This window comes from Giraffa tippelskirchi, chromosome 5, assembly GCF_054371585.1.
Source record: "Giraffa tippelskirchi isolate mGirTip1 chromosome 5, T2T-mGirTip1v1.2.pri, whole genome shotgun sequence".
NCBI classification, from domain to species: domain Eukaryota; kingdom Metazoa; phylum Chordata; class Mammalia; order Artiodactyla; family Giraffidae; genus Giraffa; species Giraffa tippelskirchi.
The window spans coordinates 183,345,765-183,365,125 of NC_137279.1; the positions used below are offsets into that span (position 1 = coordinate 183,345,765).

The 19,361-nt window shown below is 48.4% G+C and overlaps 1 protein-coding gene across 3 annotated transcripts in view; it reads left to right on the forward strand.

Annotated features, from left to right (window-relative positions):
* The window catches only part of OSCP1 (organic solute carrier partner 1), a 40,496-nt gene that overhangs the window by 9,865 nt on the left and 11,270 nt on the right, over nucleotides 1-19,361 (forward strand). The window contains exons 3-10 of one of the 3 annotated variants that reach the window (XR_014053311.1): nucleotides 3,485-3,652; nucleotides 4,217-4,297; nucleotides 11,940-12,043; nucleotides 12,966-13,094; nucleotides 13,631-13,700; nucleotides 15,181-15,320; nucleotides 16,254-16,317; nucleotides 16,562-18,357. Coding sequence is in view for 2 of the 3 variants with exons in the window: in XM_081488844.1 (XP_081344970.1) it covers nucleotides 3,485-3,652; nucleotides 4,217-4,297; nucleotides 11,940-12,043; nucleotides 12,966-13,094; nucleotides 13,631-13,700; nucleotides 15,181-15,320; nucleotides 16,254-16,317; nucleotides 16,562-16,678 (873 nt within the window). In the remaining variant the exon portion in view is untranslated. Of the gene's footprint in view, nucleotides 1-3,484; nucleotides 3,653-4,216; nucleotides 4,298-11,939; nucleotides 12,044-12,965; nucleotides 13,095-13,630; nucleotides 13,701-15,180; nucleotides 15,321-16,253; nucleotides 16,318-16,561; nucleotides 18,358-19,361 lie in introns of those variants that run through there. The other 2 variants (XM_081488844.1, XM_081488846.1) reach the window with 2 other exon arrangements.

Here is a 19,361-nt window from a genome sequence, read left to right on the forward strand (position 1 = left end):
CTCAGGGAGAGAGAGCAGAACTCCCCGCTCCTTGAACGTGGCTGCATTTGGTGACTTCCTTCCAAGGAAGACAGTATGGAAAGTGGGGGAGGGGGAACGACCAACTTCTCAGTGGAGAAACATGGCAAACGGTACCTCAACCAGGTGATAACATCAGCAGTGATAAGCCATGTGGCAGCATCCTGGTATGACAAGACGAGAATAACGCTTTGCCTCTGTGATCTTCCTTCCCAAAACCCACAGTCCCAGGCTGATCATGAAGAAAAACAGCAGACAAATACCATTCGGAGGTCATGTTACAAAATACCTGACCTGTCATCGAAATCATCAAGGCCACCAAAAACAGGGAAAACTAAAGAAACTGTCACAGTCAAGAGGAGCCTAAGGAGCCAGGATGACTAGATAGAATGAGGGAAATGGAACTGAAATAAGACATTAGGAGAAACTAATCTGAATAACAGGGCTTCCCTGATAGCTCAATTGGTAAAGAATTCACCTGCAATGCAGGAGACCCCGGTTCAATTCCTGGGTCGGGGCAATCCCCTGGAGAAGGGAGAGGCTACCCACTCCAGTATTCTTGGGCTTCCCTTGTGGCTCAGCTGGTACAGAATCTTCCTGCAATGTGAAATAATGATAATAATAATCCCTTTTCAAGTCCCTTTATTATGTGAATTTTTATAAATCATGAGGACTGACAGTGGGTGCCAGGTGTGCAAAAAGCAGTGTCTCATTGCTGGCACCTGGAAACCTCAGAGAGACAGACTGCCTTTAACTGTGCCCTCTTGCCTCCTGCCAGTTACCTGTAGAAAGTTACTTTAGCTCCCTGAGCCTCCATTTTCTCATCTATAAAATGGGGATAATAACAGCTACTTCCTTAGTTAGAGGGAGGATTAAGTGAGAAACATACATGTAATGACACAAGAAAGCTTAGCACATAGATGTTCTGTGAATGTTCAGTATCTTCTCTCTGTTCCTCTCCCTCTGCCTTTAAGAAAGTTGAAGTTTCCACTGAGAAAGGACGCAGAATTTAGAGAAAAGAACCTGGGTTTGAGTCCTAGTTCTACCAATGGCTGTGAGACTCAATTCACTGAATAACTCTGAACTTTCGTTTCTTCAGTTTATACCTGTTTTTATCCTTTATTCCTAGCACAGTGTCCTGTACACAACAGGTACTTAATGTTTGATGATGATGGCTGAGAGTCTCAAATCTGCATCTCTAGTATTAGACAACCCTGCACACGCGCACACACACACACAAACCAACACAGCTCCTGCTATATGCCGCTTTCTTTTTTATTTTATTTTATTATTGGATATAATTGCTTTACAATGTTGTGTTAGTTTCTTCTGTACAACAAAGTGAGTCAGCACATGTTTACGTCTATCTCCTCCCTTTTGAGCCTCCCTCCCAGCCACCCCACCCCTCTATGTAGGCAGGCACTTTCTAAGTGAAATGTTTAGCTACATGTTGGAGAAAGGAGATCATGTAGAGGGTTCTAGCAAGTGCTTCAGGATCCGACTGTCTTTAGTTTCAAATCTCACCCTGCTACTTTTTACCAGCCATGTGAAATTAGGCACGTTTCTTCATTTTTAAACTTGGTATAATACCTACCTCAGTATTCTTGCCTGGAGAATCCCATGGACAGAGGAGCCTAGTGGGCTATGGTCTATAGTGTCGCAAAGCGTTGGACACGACTGAAGCGACTTAGCACGTACATACACACACATACAGTTCTTGCGAAATTAAATGGGATTAGTTGAGGTCATGCACATCCATGTGCTCTGCGAAACACTCAGGTGGTTTAATTTTCATTCATTCCGTGTCGGTACCTTCTCTCCCAAACTTGCCTCCATCAGTAGCGTCATGCAGCATCATGCATCTCCCAGGCACCACGTTGAAAATGCTGTGGTCATTTTGGACAGCCCTCATCTTTGTCCCCCAGATCCAATCAGGCAGTCACCATGTACTAACAAACAGCTTTTCTCCTGACTGTCACAGTCTCTTCTTTTCCCTGCCTCATCCTTCCCTACCATCTTTCTTCCAGGCCTTCCATCTAGGTTTCTCCAACAAAATTTATTTCTTTCATACAGTCATGTTATTGCCACCCTCCTAGGAGCCAGGCACCAGCTAACTGCCCTCACTCCAGCCTCTCCCTTCTCACACATCTCTTTGTGGCCAGACTCACTAATCTTGTTTATTTACCACTTTTATCACATCAGCGCAGAAAATTTCAGTAGCCCCCTAATTCCTACCACATCTAGTCTAAATTATTTTGTCTGTCTTTCAAAAACGTTTAATATTCTAACCTTGCCATAATTATCCAACTTTATTTCCCATCACCCCCAACACAAACCATCCCCTCCAGTCAGGCTGATCTAGTCTTTTCTCCCAGGAAAGCAGCATACCTACGGCTTGCCTCCGGACCCTCAAGCATACTGTTCCCTACCACCCGAATGCCTTTTTCCTCCCTTACCCAGTTGGAACCCTGCCTGAAGTCTGTATTAGGCCCACTTCTTCCACAAAGCCCATCGTACACCTCTCAGCAGTTCTGCAACATTGAGGAATTAGGGTATATTTTTTACACATAAGAAAACTCAGGCTCAGAGAGGCAAAGAGACTTGGCCAGGGCCATCTGACAAATCTGGGCTTCCCAGGTGGCTCAGTAGGTAAAGAATCTGCAATGGAGGAGACGCGGGTTCAATCCTTGGGTCAGGAAGATCCCCTGGAGTAGGAAAGGGCTGCTGCTGCTGCTGCTAGGTCACTTCAATCGTGTCCGACTCTGTGCGACCCCATAGACGGCAGCCCATCAGGCTCCGCCGTCCCCGGGATTCTCCAGGCAAGAACACTGGAGTGGGTTGCCATCTCCCTCTCCAATGCGTGAAAGTGAAGCCGCTCAGTCGTGTCCATCTCTTCGCGACTCCATGGACTATAGCCCACCAGGCTCCTCCGTCCATGGGATTTTCCAGGCAAGAGTACTGGAGCGGAGTGCCATTGCCTTCTCCGAGGAAAGGGCAACCCATTCCAATATTCTTGCCTGGAGAATCCCTTGGACAGGGAGCCTGGCGGGCTATAGTCCACACCAGGGGTTGCAAAGAATCGGACACGACTGAGCACGGCACAGCAGCAGCACGTGCAGCAAGTCCGCAGCAAGGAGGGCTTGAATTTGGGTTTTTATTTTCCAAGCCCAGCACCCAGTCCCGGGCCCCACAGCTGCCCGTACTGTTTCATATGCATTCCATCAACACCACACGTACGCTGACTGGAAATCCTGGTTTGCCTGGGAATGTCCTGGTTTACTGCTGTTGTCCCAGCTTGTTACCATCACCCCCTTTCCCTCTCAACAGTATCTTGGTTTGCATGATGTGATCACTGAGCTGCCTGGTAAGCAATGAATTGGTTTCCGGTACTAAATCACTGTTTGGAGGTTCTGAGGCCTGCCCTTATATAAGGTCCAATTTCTTTTGTTCACGTGTGGGTTGGCAGCTCTATGACCTGATGACAATGGCTTTCAAGTACCAAGTGTTGCTGTGTCCTCGTCCCAAGGATGTGCTGCTGGTCACTTTCAATCACTTAGATGCCATCAAGGGACTCATCCAGGATTCCCCAACCATCCTTCATCAAGTGGACGAGACGTTCCGGCAGCTAACTGATGTAAGCAGGCTGTCGGTGTTCCTCCTCTCAGCCCCCAATACTCGTTCTCATTCCCCTGTTAAGGACAGGCAGATTCTATGACAAAGGAAACAGGACGAGGAATGACCCAGCCGGCCACTATCCCAGAAAATTCTAAAATCTACAGGAATCCATTTTGGTAACGCAAGAGATGTCATCTTATACCCTCTCAACTATTGCCTTCATACCTGGGAAAGCAGCGGCACAGAACATAGCAGTTCTTGCCTAACTTTTCTGAAAGGGAGCTGGTAGTAGATGTTCTGCGGAGTCTTGGGGAACGGGAGAGGCAGAGTGCGCCCCGCTCCTTGTGCTGCAGTGGGGTTTGCCCCTTGGGTGGATGGGGGAGACGGGGGGTGGGGTGGGGTGGGGGGGTGGGGGTGGTATTCCCCTCCTGCCCCTCCACCCCGCCCAGCAGCTGAGTCTTCTCCTTGCCCTCTGGCTCCATCTCTGGGCACCCACTCCCCCACCCCCCCCAACCCCTGCCTGTCCACAGTCTCCCATCTCACTTCTGAAAGCGGAATGCCTGTTTCTGCTTTGCCTGCACAGATATACGGGGGCCTCTCTGCGGGGGAGTTCCAGCTGATCCGACAGACACTTCTCATCTTCTTCCAGGATCTGCACATCCGGGTGAGTGAGTGGGCCGCCCGGGAGCGCCCTGCGCTGCTGTCCTTGTGAGACAGGGCGCGCGTTGTCAGGGTAGACAAGGCTGGGATTCCGCCCCCTTAGCACCATCCTCGGTGTTTGGTTCCATGATGATCAACTGTCTGATGATAAACCTCAGCAGTATTTCAAGGGACCAAGCAGGACAATGATGCCACCATTCCTTTCCAGTTACCTTCTGTACGTTTCTTTAAAATACGGCTTCTTTCCTTGCTTCTCCAGGCCCCCAGCCTGATCTCAATTCTAAAACCTTTTTCCGAGCCTTTATCGCCTTGACTTCTCCAGCATCTGAGTTATCAGGAGGCGGCCCTCTTGCTCCATGGAACTGTCCCCATCGTGGCCTTCCGTAACCTCTCCCATCTCTCCCCTTTCAGTCCTTGCTTCCCTCCTCCTGTCTCCAAGCCTTACCCTCTTCTGCCTCTACCCACCCCCTGCTCTTGAGGAGTCACTTTCCTCCCCACTTTGGCTGCCAACTAACTCCTCCATCTATGGTGACTCCTACTTCTGACCTCGGCACCCCCCTTACCCCAGCCCTGCCATCAAGACCCTCATCTCCACCTGCTTCTGAAACGTTCCCCCAGTGCACACAGCCTCGTGTCTGCAGCTAAACGAGTCTCCAGAATTCAAGTCCTGCCTAACTTCCTGGTTTCTTTTGAGAGAACCGCCATTCCCTCACTCATTTGGCTCAGCCCCAGACCATCACACCTTTGGTTTCCCTTCTCTGATCTTCATCTAATTGTGTCTGCAGCCCATCGAGTCTGCCTCTTCAATATCCACGCCCTCCTGTCCACTCCAGTGGCTCAGCTCAGGCCTTCATACTTTTTGTTGGCCCTTGCCTCGCAGTAGACCCTACCACCTGCTCTCACACCTCCTCCAGACAATTCTACACTCCAAGTTTGAAAAACCACATTTCTGAGCTTCTGACTTTGGGGCCTGTCTCTCTTGGCCAGGACTTTGTCCCTTCCCGTAATTTAGCACACTGACACGGGAAAGACACCCACAGTGAGCCCAGGCGCTAGAGTCAGGCACTCCTGTTTGAATCCTAGCTGCAGCACAGCTCCATGACCTTGGGCAAGTTACTTCCCTGAGGCCTTAGTTTCACCATCTGAGAAATGGAAATGATAATGCCTGATTTAGAGTTTGTCAGGAGGATTAAGTAAAACATCACATGTAACTTATGTATTTGCATACATATATGTATATACTACAGAGTGCTTCTGGCAGGAGGGACAGGAACCTGGTCGTGGCAGTTGCCTCCTGGGGGTGGGGAAGTGCGTGGAGGACAGGGATGCAAAAGAGACCTACCTTCCCTTGTACACTCTTTGAACTTTTTGTTTTTTGGCCACATTGCGAAGCTTACAGTATCTTAGTTTCCCCGACCAGAGATCAAACCCGTGCCCCCTGAAGTGGAAGCACAGTGTCCTGACCAGTGGACCAGCAGGGAAGTCTCACTCTTTGAACTTTTTGAATTTTGTACATATTCATATGTAACATATTCACAAACATAAATATTTAAAAAAAAAAAAAAGAAATAGGGACCACTGCAGAGGGCACAGGTCCGATTCCAGGTTGGGGAACTAAGATCTCTCATGTTGGGATAAATAAAATATGCTTAAAACCTTGTTATTTCCCTCCTATGAACAGGGAAAGACAAATAGATGACAATGCTGAGGCCAATTTTATTTTTAACCCTCATGAATAATTTCATTTGCTATGGATGGAGCAATAATAACATCGATGTAAATCAAGATCTCTTTAATAGTCATCGATTAAAATTAAAAATGTGAAAGTACAAATAAGATTAAGTTTTACATTACTTTAAAATATTGAAAACCCTGCATCGTATGGTTGTCAAGCCTGTGCATATTTGGATAGTATTTTATGGATTGTTGTAATATAAGCAACCATATTGATTTCTCAGTTCTAGCAAGATGAAATTCATTATGATGAGAAGACTTCTAATAATAAGTCTATAACAAAATCATTGAAATATATTAAACCACAAACTACATTAAGCTTTAATTGCTAAATGCGCAGGCAATAAAACATCAGAATGTTCATCAAGAGAAATAGGAATCACATATCCTGACATTTCTCAGCCACTGGTCTGTAACATTTGGCTGCTTTTCCAAATCTGTCCTTTCATAGTATTTCTGCTCAGCTGCTCTTTATGATTGCCTATACAGATTTTCTCTGTGTTCAAAACAATCTTGGTAGTTTTTAGATTGTTTAGCAAAACCAACCAACTAAATCAAGAAAACACAGCTCTGACCTAACACTCCCATGCTCATTGTTTAACCAAAGCAAATACAGGACTCCACATCCTAACGTCCAGAGCTTTCTGTGATATTACAAAACAACCTGGCGTGGGACTGTCCTGGCAGTCCAGTGACCAATACTCTGCACTCCCAATGCAGGGGGCCCAGGTTCCATCCCCAGTCAGGGAACTAGATCCTGCATGCCACAGCTAAAGATCCTATGTGTGCTGCAGCTAAGACCCAGAGCATCCGAATAAATGATAAAATAAATAAAGATTAAAAAAAAAAAAGCAGCCTAAAGTGGCCTTAGTATGGTCAAGGCCCTGACCTGTGCCCTGGGCCCCAGAGGCTGCACAGAGACTGATTCCATATGGATCCCAAAGCAGTTATATGCAGGCATCTCAAGTCCCAACCCCTTCAGCCCTCCAGAGCCCCCTCAGAGTTGCCTCCTACAGGGGAGACCCTCAGGCCCCCCACCCTTTCCCCAATGCCCCTCCGCATGTGTGCACCTTCTATCATGGACTTTCCTCCTGTGCTACCACTGTTCCGGTTGGGAAACATCACCCCATCTTCACCTCTTCCCAGCTTGGTCCTTACATCTCCACTCCATCATCCACTCTACTTGGAAACACTGCATCCCCGGAAAACTAGTCAGTCTAACAAGTGTGTACTGAGTGCCTACTCCACTCCAGGTCATTTTGGGTCCTGAGATACAGACGTGAACAAGGCAGAGGCCCTGCCCTGAGAAGGCTCCGTGCCAGTAGGCAGAGACCACGAGGACACGTTAAGTTGTGTTCCAGTTCTGATAATTCTTAGGAAGATGGCCTTATGAGGTCAAGTTATAGGAGGGAACTGGGATGGGATGCTGCTTCCGACCAGCACTGTCCACCAGAGCTTCCTGTCGTGGTGGAAATGGTCCATGTCCGTGCTGTCCACTGTGAGAGCCACTAGCCCCATAGGGCTGCTGGGTACTTGAAACATGGCTCATCATTCAGAGAAACTGAATTGTTAGTTTAATCTAAGTTTAAATAGTCACACTTGACTAATAGCTACCTTACTGGGCAGTATATCCTTAGATGGTAGAGAGGCCAGGACAGCCTTTCTGAGGACAGACATTTCAGCTGAGAGTGTAACTAACAGAGATCTCAGGGGAGAGCTTCTAACCTGAAGGGACAGTGAGTTCAAAGGCCATTAGGTTGGAAAAGCATGAAACGCTCCATGGGCAGAGAGAAGGGCTGTGTGACCAGAGCATGTCTAGGTGGGGGCGACACGCAGATAAGGTCAACCACCTCGGTAGCGTGAGTGCTCACTAAGCAGAAGACCCGCCAGTCATGAAGAAACTGGTTCTTACCTACCAGGTGACTTAGCTTTAGACTCTAGTAAGGACTTTATCCTAAGAGTAAAGAAAAGATCCGGAGCATTTTAAGATGAATTGGTAACATGATCTGACTTGAACCTGGAAAATGAACTAAAAGAGGTAGGCCAGCAGTTACAAAATCTAGGTAAAAAAATGAGATCTAGGTAAAAACGAAAGCACTTGGACTAGGTGTTTGCTGTGGAGATAATGAAAAATATTCACATATTCACCTTCAGGCCAGGGTCAAGATTTACTCAGAGATTGGATGTGGGGAACGAGAGAAAGAGGAATGAAGAACAGCTACTAGGTTGCTGGTGCCATTTTCAGAGTGGGGGAAGGATGGAAGGGAAGGATATTTGAGTAGAAAAAGTAATTCTATTTACATTCAATTTGCTCTCTGAGTAGCAGAGTCAAGTAGATAGTTGAATGCTAAACCTGGAGCTCAGAGGGGAGAGGCAAGCCGGAGACATGAATGTGGGCATCCTAGCATGCAGCAGGGAAGCGGTATGCAAAGTCTTCTCGCCTTCTGAAGGCGGCCGGTCATTCTCCCTCATCCACAGGCAGGCTGCAAGAAGCAGGATCGGCATTCTACCAGCTTCCCCCTCCCTTTTGGATCATTATTTTCCTGCCTCCACAAACTTAGCCCTCCTCTCATAAGGCCAGACCAGCAACCATCACACTGTCCGAAGCCCCACACTCAGCCCTCACTGTTGAAACCAACTGTCAAGTCACTCACCCACGTTCACCAAGCGTTTACATCCCTGGCTCACTTCCTCCCGGCCACCTGAATCCCGCCATCATCCTGGGGAGTGTGGGTGCTCATGGAGCATCCAGCATGCCAGCCCCACAGCTCTGCAACCTTCATTCCCTCTTTCCATAGGAAACACGTGTCCTGCCCTCAGGACCTCATCAGAGAAGGGAAAGTGCACTAAGTGCCTTACGGATGTTTGGTTCTGACCCAGAAAAGAGAGAGGACACAGTGTGGGGCATGGCCGCCTCTACCTAAGAGCATCAGGGAGTCTTCACAGAGGATCCGAGAGCTTTAAAAGAAAGAGGTTTTCCCCAGGACCACGGGAAAGCAAGAGGAGGGGTTAAGAGGACACCGTCTTGTAAAGCACCATCAGGTAACCCCCTGGCATAACTGGCAGTGCAGGGGCCAGAAGGCTGCAGACAGTCTAGTATGACTAGAACCTAGGGCTCGAGGAGGAGCGTGGCTGCAGAGAGGAACATGGGCCAACTGGACATTACCTGGCTGGCAGCTAAGCCAGTGAAGCAGGAGAGGAACGCGGTCAGAGAGGAGTTGAGACGAGTCTCTTTAGCAGCAGAGTGGAGGACAGATCCAGCACAGATGAGAGCAGAGGCAGGGAGGCTCTGCAGTGGCCAGGCTAGAGGTGATGAAGGTCCATGCTAGGGAGCAGGGCAGAGAGGAAGGGCTCACCCTGATCACTGGGTGAGCAGGGCCTGGCCACTGAATAGCCCTGGGAAGGTGGTGGGCGGGGGACTCAGATTGCTGACTTGGTAACCTGGTGGTGTCATTCCGGGAGATCAGGTTGAGCCCTGTTCTGAGCAGGGTGAATTGGAGGTGCTTCTTGTGGGTCCATGGACATGTTTAATAGGCAATGGGAATAGACAGGTCAGATGCCCAGGAAAGAAGACCGAGTGGAGGCTCCAGACCTGGGGGCCATCAGCGCTGAGGTGAACACTGGTGTATGGGACTGGATGAGATCACCTCGGAATAAAGAGGGTGGAGTGAGAGGAACAGGGCACAGGAGAGTCACAGCTAAGCTGAGGGTCAGCAGAGGGGCTGGGCAAGCAGGCAGACCAAACAGTCCCCTCCCGCCAAAGGCAGATCTTCAGGTCAAACCCAGACACAACGCTTGACTAAATTTGTACATTTCAGGTCTATGACCTAGTCACCTCTGTTAGAATTAACTAACCTGGAAGTCCAAAACATGCATAAAGTCTCACTTCTCTCAGGATTTTCTTTCTCCTTGTTTGTATTCATATCCCCTGGTCACAGAATCTCAAGGTTAAAATTTCCTTAAAGCCAAACCCTCCAACCAAACCAGTGTACACACTTCCCCCAAAACATGCCTTTTTGCCCGCCCATTTTGGCTCAGCTGGTGAAGAATCCACCTGCAATGCGGGAGACCTGGGTTCAATCCCTGGGTTGGGAAGATCCCTTGAAGAAGGGAAAGGCTACCCACTCCAGTATTCTAGCCTGGAGAATTCCATGGACTGTAGAGTCCATGGTGTCGCAGAGTCAGACACGACTGAGTGACTTTCACTTTCACTTTCTGTGTTTCTGAAGTGTCTCCACACCCACCTTCCTCCAGGCCCAGCTCCAAACCCACAGTGGCCCCTGCCCATCCGCTCTGCTTGTGGTCATTCTCTTTGGTGGGCTCCTTTGCATATGCAGCACACCGTTCTTTATAGTGTCATTGTTTTTACATTCTATGCTGTGTCCTGCATCCAATCAGACTTTGATACTGAGGATATTAGCTGCCTCTTATTGAGCGCTTATGTGTCAGGCTCTGTGGAAAGTACTTTGTGTTCATTATCTGATTTAGTGCTCAACTAACCCATTGAATAGATTCTGTTACTATCCTCAGTTGACCAAAGAGAAAGATAGTGTAACTTACCAAAAAACTCAGAGCCAAGGAGAGGCCCAGCTGAACTGTGAGCCTGGACAGTGTAACATCGGCAGGTCACACTGCCAGCGTACAAATCCTTACCACTTTGCACTTTCACTGCCTTGAGTGCAACAGATGCTTATTCTTGGCAATGTTACTGATATAATCTTGTGGAATTTTAGAGTTTGAAGGAAGCTTCAAGTTTATCTCACTTTACAGATGAGGAAGAAATTGATTTTTATTTTTGGCCATGCTGTGCAACTTGTGGGATCTCAGTTCCCCAACGAGAGACTGAACCCAGGCCCCCTGCAGTGAAAGCACCGAGTCTTAACCATTAGACTGCTAGGAAACTCCCCAATAAAACTGATTGACTGCTACAAACTTGATGGGATTTAATTCAACCAAGACCTCAATACAAGAGTGCATGAAGCAAGGAGTAGAAATAAACATAGTGTGGGGTTTTCCATCACGTAGTAGACTTTCAAACTCTATGCCAGCTGGATCCACCTGGCTGGCCCCTCCTCACCAGTCCAGCACGTGGCTGAGAGCTTGGAGTCAGAAACACAAGGGTGTGAATCCTCAGCTCTGCTCCTTATGAGCTGGTGGGCCTGGAGGGAGTGTCTTAACCTCTAAGGAGATAATGAGGATCTTAACAGCTCCAGCCTCAGAGCTATATGGAGAGTTTGCAAGGAACCAAGGAATGGTCATGGAATTTGGAGTCATCCTTGGTTTTGAATCCTGGTCCCGACTCTTAATGTTCTTTCTGGGCAAGTCGCTTCACTCTGTGAACACCAACCCTCCTCATCATGAAGGCAGGGGTCACGCTACCCATGGGCTTCCCTGGTAGCCCAGCTGGTAAAGAATCCGCCTGCAATGCAGGAGATCCCTGTTCGATTCCTGGGTCGGGAAGATCCCGTGGAGATGGGATAGCTTACCCACTCCAGTATTCTTGGGCTTCCCTGGTGGCTCAGCTGGTAAAGAATCCGCCTGCAATTCGGGAGACCTGGGTTCGATCCCTGGGTTGGGAAGGTCCCCTGGAAGAGGGCATGGCAACCCACTCCGGTATTCTTCCCTGGAGAATCCCCATAAACAGAGGAGCCTGGTGGGCTGCAGTCCATGGGGACACAATGAGTTGGACATGACTGAGTGACTGAGCACAGCACAGCAGTACTACCCACCTGGAAGATTTGTTATGTGGCTCCAAAGAGGTTCTGTTTGTAAAAACACTGTACTCTGCAGGTGTTTGTTATGGTGTGTTTTTCTCTCTTATCTTAAGCCATTACACACTTCCCATCCTCAGAATGCATATGTCTATGGAAATATGCCAAGAAAATGACACCAAGTATTTTTTTCCCCCTTAGGTGTCCATATTTCTAAAGGACAAAGTTCAGAATTCCAACGGTCGTTTTGTGCTGCCAGTGTCTGGGCCCGTTCCCTGGGGAACTGAAGTCCCTGGACTCATCAGGTGAGTTAATGCTCAACAGTAATTGTCAGACCAGTGTTCAGGGTGCCAGGAAACCAATATGTGGGCCGCCACATAGACTGCAGCCATGCTCGGCCCCTCCCTTTCTCCAGTTAAGCACAGCAGAGAGGAGGTAAGGTTTAATCCCAGCTTGTCACCTAGCAGATACCCCCAAGATTTATTTCTTCATCTATTGAATGTTTACTGTGAGGATGAATAAGATAATACTGTAATGCTCTAAACTGCTACACACCACCCAGTACGTAGCATATCCTCAATAAATATTATTATCATTATTACTGTATTACTATCACCCAGCTGGCATTAGTGGTAAAGAATCCACCTGCCAATGCAGGAGATGCGAGAGACGTGGATTTGATCCTGGGTCTGGGTCGGGAAGATCCCCTGGAGTAGGAAGTGGCAACCCGCTTCAGTATTCTTGCCTGGAAAATTCGACAGACAGAGGAGCCTGGCGTGCTACAGTCCTCGGGGCCTCAAAGTCAGATGTGACTGAGCGCACACACCCGCAAACACACACATTTTGTTACATCAGCTAGCATCTTTATCTTGAAGCAATGTGTAAATTCCCTCTGGTCCCATAGTACAAAGAATAATGAAGCCTCCGGGACTCTCCAAGCTTGGAGAGCATGTCATCACGTCCTGCTTTTTTTCTTTCTTTAATATTTATTTATTTGGCTGCATCAGGTCTTAGCTGCAGCACGTGGGAACGTTTGTTGAGACATGGGCTCTCTAGTTTTGGTGCACAGAGCATGCAGGCTTAGTAGTCGTAGCGTGCGGGCTTAGTTTCTCTATGGCATATGGGATCTTAATTCCCCAACCAAGATTCAAACCCATGCATTGCACGGTGAATTCCTAACCACTAGACCACCTGGGAAGTCCCATCGTGTCCTACTTTGTCTTGTAGAACATTCAACAACAAAGGCGAAGAAGTGAAGAAGACAGAATTTAAGCATGGCGGGAGCTATGTCGCTGCCCCCAAAGAAGGGTCTCTTGAGCTCTATGGAGACCGAGTCCTAAAACTGGGAACTAACATGTAAGCAAATTCTTCCTTCCCCAAATGAATTCCAGTGCAGCAGAGGTCCCGTCATTTGAAAAACCAGCTTGACTTCTGCAGTGAAAAACCCCTGCTGACAATTAAAATTTCCCCTTAGAGACATGGCAGGCAGGGCCCTGACATTTCCAAAGGGCACCTCAGATCTTCCACCAGAAGGTAGATTAACAGGTCAAAAAGATAAATAACTTAAAATAGCCATACAAGAGAACTAGCCAAAACCTTTAATGCAGTAGAGACCCAAAAGGCCTTGGCGTTCATGTACCAATCATGTTTTTTTCCAGAAATACACATTACTTTGCAGGAGGAAAATTTTCCATACAGCTTCCTAGGTACTGTTTTGGCAAGAAGCAAAACTTGAGTGGTTGACACCCACTTAGTTATAGTCTGTATCCCCAGCACCTTTCTGGATGCTTTTTAATACCTCAGAGTAAAAGCTATGCACTATATTTATGAGTTAGAAGGAAGTCAGGGTAAAAGGCCTGCACAATGTTTTCGTGGTTTTCCGTTGCCACCAGGTATAGCGTGAACCGGCCCGTGGAAACCCACATGTCTGCAGCATCAAACAACTTAGCTTCACGGACACAGGTGAGCTTCTGCCTCTCGTGTTTATCTTCAGAGCTAATTTCTAGATACAAGAGTCTGGACAGGGAGAAGGGAGGGGTCTCTAGAGTTCAGAGCTGGCCAAGTTTCCCTCCCTGTTTGCAGTCTTCTCCATTCCGCCTTACCAGTACACAGGTTTTTAATTACAGTTTCTCATGGAGACTTCCAGTGATCTGACTAATTAGATAATTTTAAGCTTGTCTCCACCACCATAATTAAGCAGGAACCACACATAAGGACATGTGAAATAGCATTGTACCAGTGCTGTGAGGTCCGTGGCTGCTGAGTTCAGCACTTGTGTGTATTCTGATCGTTAAAACATCCCCTTTCCCTGCTTCCCTGTGTAATGATGTGAAAGTTGGGTTCAAAATGGGATTTGGGTTCTCTGAATTCTTTTGTACAAATTTTCACTGCCCTAGCTATCATCTAGCTATAGGCCAAATCATGGACTATTCAGTTATGCTATATACATTTATTGAACTATGTCTATGGCGGAGGGGTGGTTCCCAGGACACAGAGCTGGCTTAGATTTGGTCCCATCCTGAAGGGCCTTGTAATACACTAGGCTTATAAAGACAGCGATAGGAACAAATAACTATAACCTGGCGGAAGACAGAAGGTAAACTTGCGGAGCATTCTGAGCAAAAAGCTGTGTCAGAACACATATTCTGTCCAGGGGGTGGGAAGGAACCCCCTGGACAGGGAACAGGAAGGCTTTTCGGAGGAGGTGACATTCAATTGGGGCTCTGGAGTGAGGCAGATACGAAACAGCTCAGAAGGAGAAAAAAGCACACAAACCAAGATAACAGGACAAGGCACCCGAGGCGTGCTCCTCAGGGGAAGCAGGCAGTCAGTGTCCCTCTCATGTAGCTGGATCATAAGGCGATAGTGGCAGTGGCCAGAGACCCGCCCAGACAGGCACACAGGGCGCGAAGCAGGGAAAAAGCCGGGTTAGAAAGAGTGGGGTAGGAGGAGGGTGCAGGCTGCAGTGGGGCCAGGCGGTGAGAGTGGGAGCCACGGGAGAGAAGGGATTCGAGGGTGTGCTCACAGGTCACCACCGGAGGGCAGTGTGGTTGCTCCCATGGAACAAGTGCCCTTGGACCTGGAGCCTTCACCCAGGCCACCAGTAAAGGCTAGGGGAACTAGACTGCCTGAAGAGGAAGCAGTGTTCTCCTTCGAGGAGGAAGGTGGTTTGAGGAGAACGAGGATCCCTGGGGTCTTCCATTTATCTTGAAAGTGTGAGAATCTCTGGCTTGTCACCTTGCTAGAGTCCCTCTGCTTCTGACATGGGTTATTTCTCTTCTGGTTCTGTTTTCTATGCTTCATGTGGACCCAGTTCTTCCCAGAAATCATTTAGACAGTTACTGTTTTGCCTTGTTTTGTAATACCACCCGGGGTCTCTGGGGTATCAGCAGGGAATTGAATCATCTTCACGTGGCTAAAAATCATGACATTGATTTTGCAGGAAAGCATCGTTCCGAACCCTCTTGCTAAAGAAGAACTAAATCTCCTGGCCAGGCTGATAGGAGGCATGGAGATTCAGAAACCCGGTGGCCCTGAGCCAGGATTCCGGTTGAATCTCTTCACCACTGATGAAGAGGAGGAGTATGTTTTCAACCCGTTTGTTTAAAGACCTATATAAAAATTCTAAGTGTGATGAGAACCAAAAAATGACCATCATAAACCAAATAAGTGGTTCTTATCACTTATAAACACAGATGTAAATGAAGATCACAAATGAAAGATCAGCAAACGCGACAACCTTAGTCAAAGAAGAATCCACTAGTATTAAATAGCCTGAATCTTCTGGATTCATTCAAAGAGTAGCTCTAATGTTTTATTTAGCAAAGCACAGCTCAGGAGAATTGGAAGTCAAGATAATCATATTTAAAAAAAGACTTAAGAAACCAGAAGGAGGTTGGAGCATGACATCTTCAGGATTAGACGGTCACCCCCAGAACCAATAGTGGTAGTAATTCACTGAGACTGACAGAGTGTTTTACAGTTTCCAGAGAACTTCTGCATTTGTTATCTCATGCAGTTGTTCTCACAACCATGTATTTGGGGTGGGGGTTGGTTGCCTTGTATTTCTCTCTCCAGTGGAGTGACAGGCACTGTGTTAAGTATAGGGACCCAAGGATGGAGCATAACTCCTGGAGCCTGTTCTCAGGTGCTCCCAGCATTGTAGGAGCGTGAACACGTGCACAGGTCCCTCCAGCGCCACGTCACACACGCTCCAGTGAGGGACGTGGGGACTGACTTGGCCCCAGCAGATTGAAGAAGTTGGCAACTGAGCTGGGTCTCGGAGTCTGCCAAGCAGAGGAAGGGGAAAAGTTATTCTTGGCAGAGTTTAGTATGTGCAAAAGCACAGAGACATAGAAGGACTTGACTTCCTGGAGTGTAGGGTGCATTGGTTGGGGACAGGGTAGAAAGTTGAAGAGAAAAAAAAATAGGTTACCAGATTATCAAGGACCAGTTTGCCTGCTGGCAGGGAGAAAAATCCCAACCTTTGACCCGTTTCTCGACCCTCTTGTACAGACAAGCAGCACTCACCAGGCCAGAAGAGTTATCCTACGAAGTTATCAACATCCAAGCTACTCAGGTGCGTGCAGGCGATTATACAAGTCAAATCTTATTCCCCTCCTATTCTTATAATAACATTGAACTTCAAAGGCCCTCCCTCCTCCTCCTCTCTGATCAGCACGTAACACAGCCCCTATCCTGACAAACAGGCGGGGAACCGAAGTGCATCACAGGGGTGGGAAAATGAACCACCAGCTGCACAGAGAGGCCGTCATGCCCACACGTTTTTCTTCATTCCCTCCCTCCTCTCACTCCTCTCACAGGACCAGCAGACGAACGAAGAGCTGGCGCGGATCATGGGGGAGTTTGAGATCACGGACCAGTCAAGGCGGAGCGCCAGCAAGGGGGACGACTTGCTCGCCATGATGGATGAGTTATAGCTGTGCTGACCAGGCGCCCCGCCCCCTGCGGAGAGGCTGCTTGATGAGGACCCCGGGGGTGCCCCCCAGGGAACCACACAATGCTGCTAGTTTTCTACTAAGCGAAGCCCTTACCTCTCGTTCCCATTTCCGTCCTAATAAACTGTGCGGGTCTCCCGCAGGGAGCACACTCTCCGGAAGGCAACACACATATTCATATTTTCAGCAAAATATATTCTGGCTTTGAAATTGGACCCTTCCCCATTTTCTTCCTGGTTTTATGGCAATCAGAGCATCTGGAGCCCAGAAGCAGCAAGACAGCGCTCCTGTTGCCACCTTCATGACAAGCTTGGCTCAGGGGGACCTGCCGCTCACAGATGCCCGTGGATCGTCACAAAATTTCAGAGCTTTCTGGGATGTCTTCTGCCTTGTGAGTCTGACATAAGTGGAAAAGGCAATCACCTCAAACTGTCGGGGCCCAGTTTAAACAGCCTGGCACACTGGAAGCTGTCACCTCAGACGCAGAGGAAGCAAGGACGTGACGGGATTCCTCACGCAGTCCCCGCGCAGAGCGTGAGGGTGTCTGTGGTTCTCCACACGTCTCTCCACCTGTATGTGGTGTGGGCTTATCCCATATGGAAATGTGTTTGCTCTTTAGCGTGATACGTCCTCCTTACCCCCAGAGTCTTCCTCTGCCACTTAGCGTTCTTGCCTTCTAAAGGCGCCCAGCATGAGTTGCCATGACAGCCGTCTCCTCTGCTTCACCCTTAGCAGCCAAGAAGAGCTGTAAGCTGGACGTTCGGGAGGCACGTGGTATACCGCTTTCCCTTCCGTGCACCACATGAGTTAGTCAATACTTCCCTTGGCAGGATGCCAAGTCTAATTTGGATCCATGAGAAATGTCTCAGGCCAGGGCTGCCCTCATTGCTTCAGGAAGAAGGGTCAGCCCTCCACCTCATGTTCATTCTGGACTGAGTAACTGGCAGCTTGAGGTCAGCCAACATTCAGAGGTCAAGGTCCATCCAGTCTCCTGGAAGCAGTATCTGGAACGGCAAAGGGCAGGAGAAAAACTGAGCTGAGCTGCTCACTGCCTGAGATTGAGCCAACCAGGACTACTCGGGACCCCTGCACCCTAGTAAGAGTGGAGGCAAACATATTTCTGGAAAGCAAGGGTCAGGATACCCATCCTTTAGCTTACCCAAGGCATAGGGTTTGGATTTGTTGTTGCTGTTATTTAGTTGTATCTGACTCTTTGAGACCCCATGGACATAGCCTGCCAGGCTCTTCTGTCCATGAGGATTCTCCAGGCAAGAATACTGGAGTGGGTAGCCATGCCCTCCTCCAGAGGATCTTCCCGACAAAGGGATGGAACCGACATCTTCTGCCTTAGCAGGCGGGTTCTTTACCACTGAGCCACCTGGGAAACCCCAAACTGCTTCTTACAGGCTTACAAAGTGCCTTCAGTTTTAGACTCTTGTAAGCAGATGACAAGTGCAGGGGGAAGGCCCTGTCCTGGGACTGGCTGCCACCGCACCATGACAAACCTGAACTTCACCATCTGCTCCCAGCGTGTCCTGGGGCCTTGGAGATGGGCCATGGGTGGCCAAGAAGCAGCCTCCTCCCTCCACCTATCCCAGAGCCATGCCGATGATTTCAAACCTGCCTGTTGTCTCAGTGAATAAACAAGATACAGATCTCTGGTAAGGCAGCCTGGTGATGAGGCAATCTTTGAGTTTCATGTCTCTAGTCTCACACAGATGTTGAGAAAAACAAGTTTATTTGCATTGTGGCTTAGGGCACCCAGAAAAAGCAGGGGAGTTGGGAGAGGGCAAAGGAAAAAGAAGACAAGGATTACTCTGGCAAGAATGTGGACTGAGTACTGACAAGGCATCATTGTTCATTTAACACCAGGCTATGGGGCGTGAGGGCTTCCCTGGTGGCTGCCATGCAGGAGACCTGGGTTTGATCCCTGGGTCAGGAAGATCCCCTGGAGGAGGGCATGGCAACCCACTCCAGTATTCTTGCCTGGAGAATTCCGTGAACAGAGGAACCAGGCAGGCTACAGTCCACGGAGTGGTAAAGAGTCAGACATGACTGAGTGACTAACCCTTTCACCTGGGTTCTGAGGGTGTCACACACCAGTGCCCAGTTCGCTCCAAGGGAAGGAGCACCAGAATCCCCATCCCTGCCCTGAATTCGCCATGGCGTCTTGGGCAGTTCCCTCAACAAGTCTCAGTTCCTTCCCTCATCTGTAGGAAACGGAAAGAACTAGTTCATTGACTCAAAGCCAGCTTGCCCCAGCTAATTTGGTGAGTTTACAGGTCAGGAAGCAACAGTTAGAACTGGACATGGAGCAAAGGACTGGTTCAAAATTGGGAAACAAGTGCGTCAAGGCTGTATACTGTCACCCTGCTTATTTAACTTATATGCAGAGTACATCATGAGAAACACTGGGCTGGATGAAGCACAAGCTGGAATCAAGATTGCCGGGAGAAATATCAATAACCTCAGATATGCAGATGACACCACCCTTATGGCAAAAAGTGAAGAAGAGCTAAAGAGCCTCTTGATGAAAGTGAAAGAGGAGAGTGAAAAAGTTGGCTTAAAGCTCAACGTTCAGAAAACTAAGATCATGGCATCTGGTCCCATCACTTCATGGCAAATAGATGGGAAAACAGTGGAAACAGTGGCTGACTTTATTTTT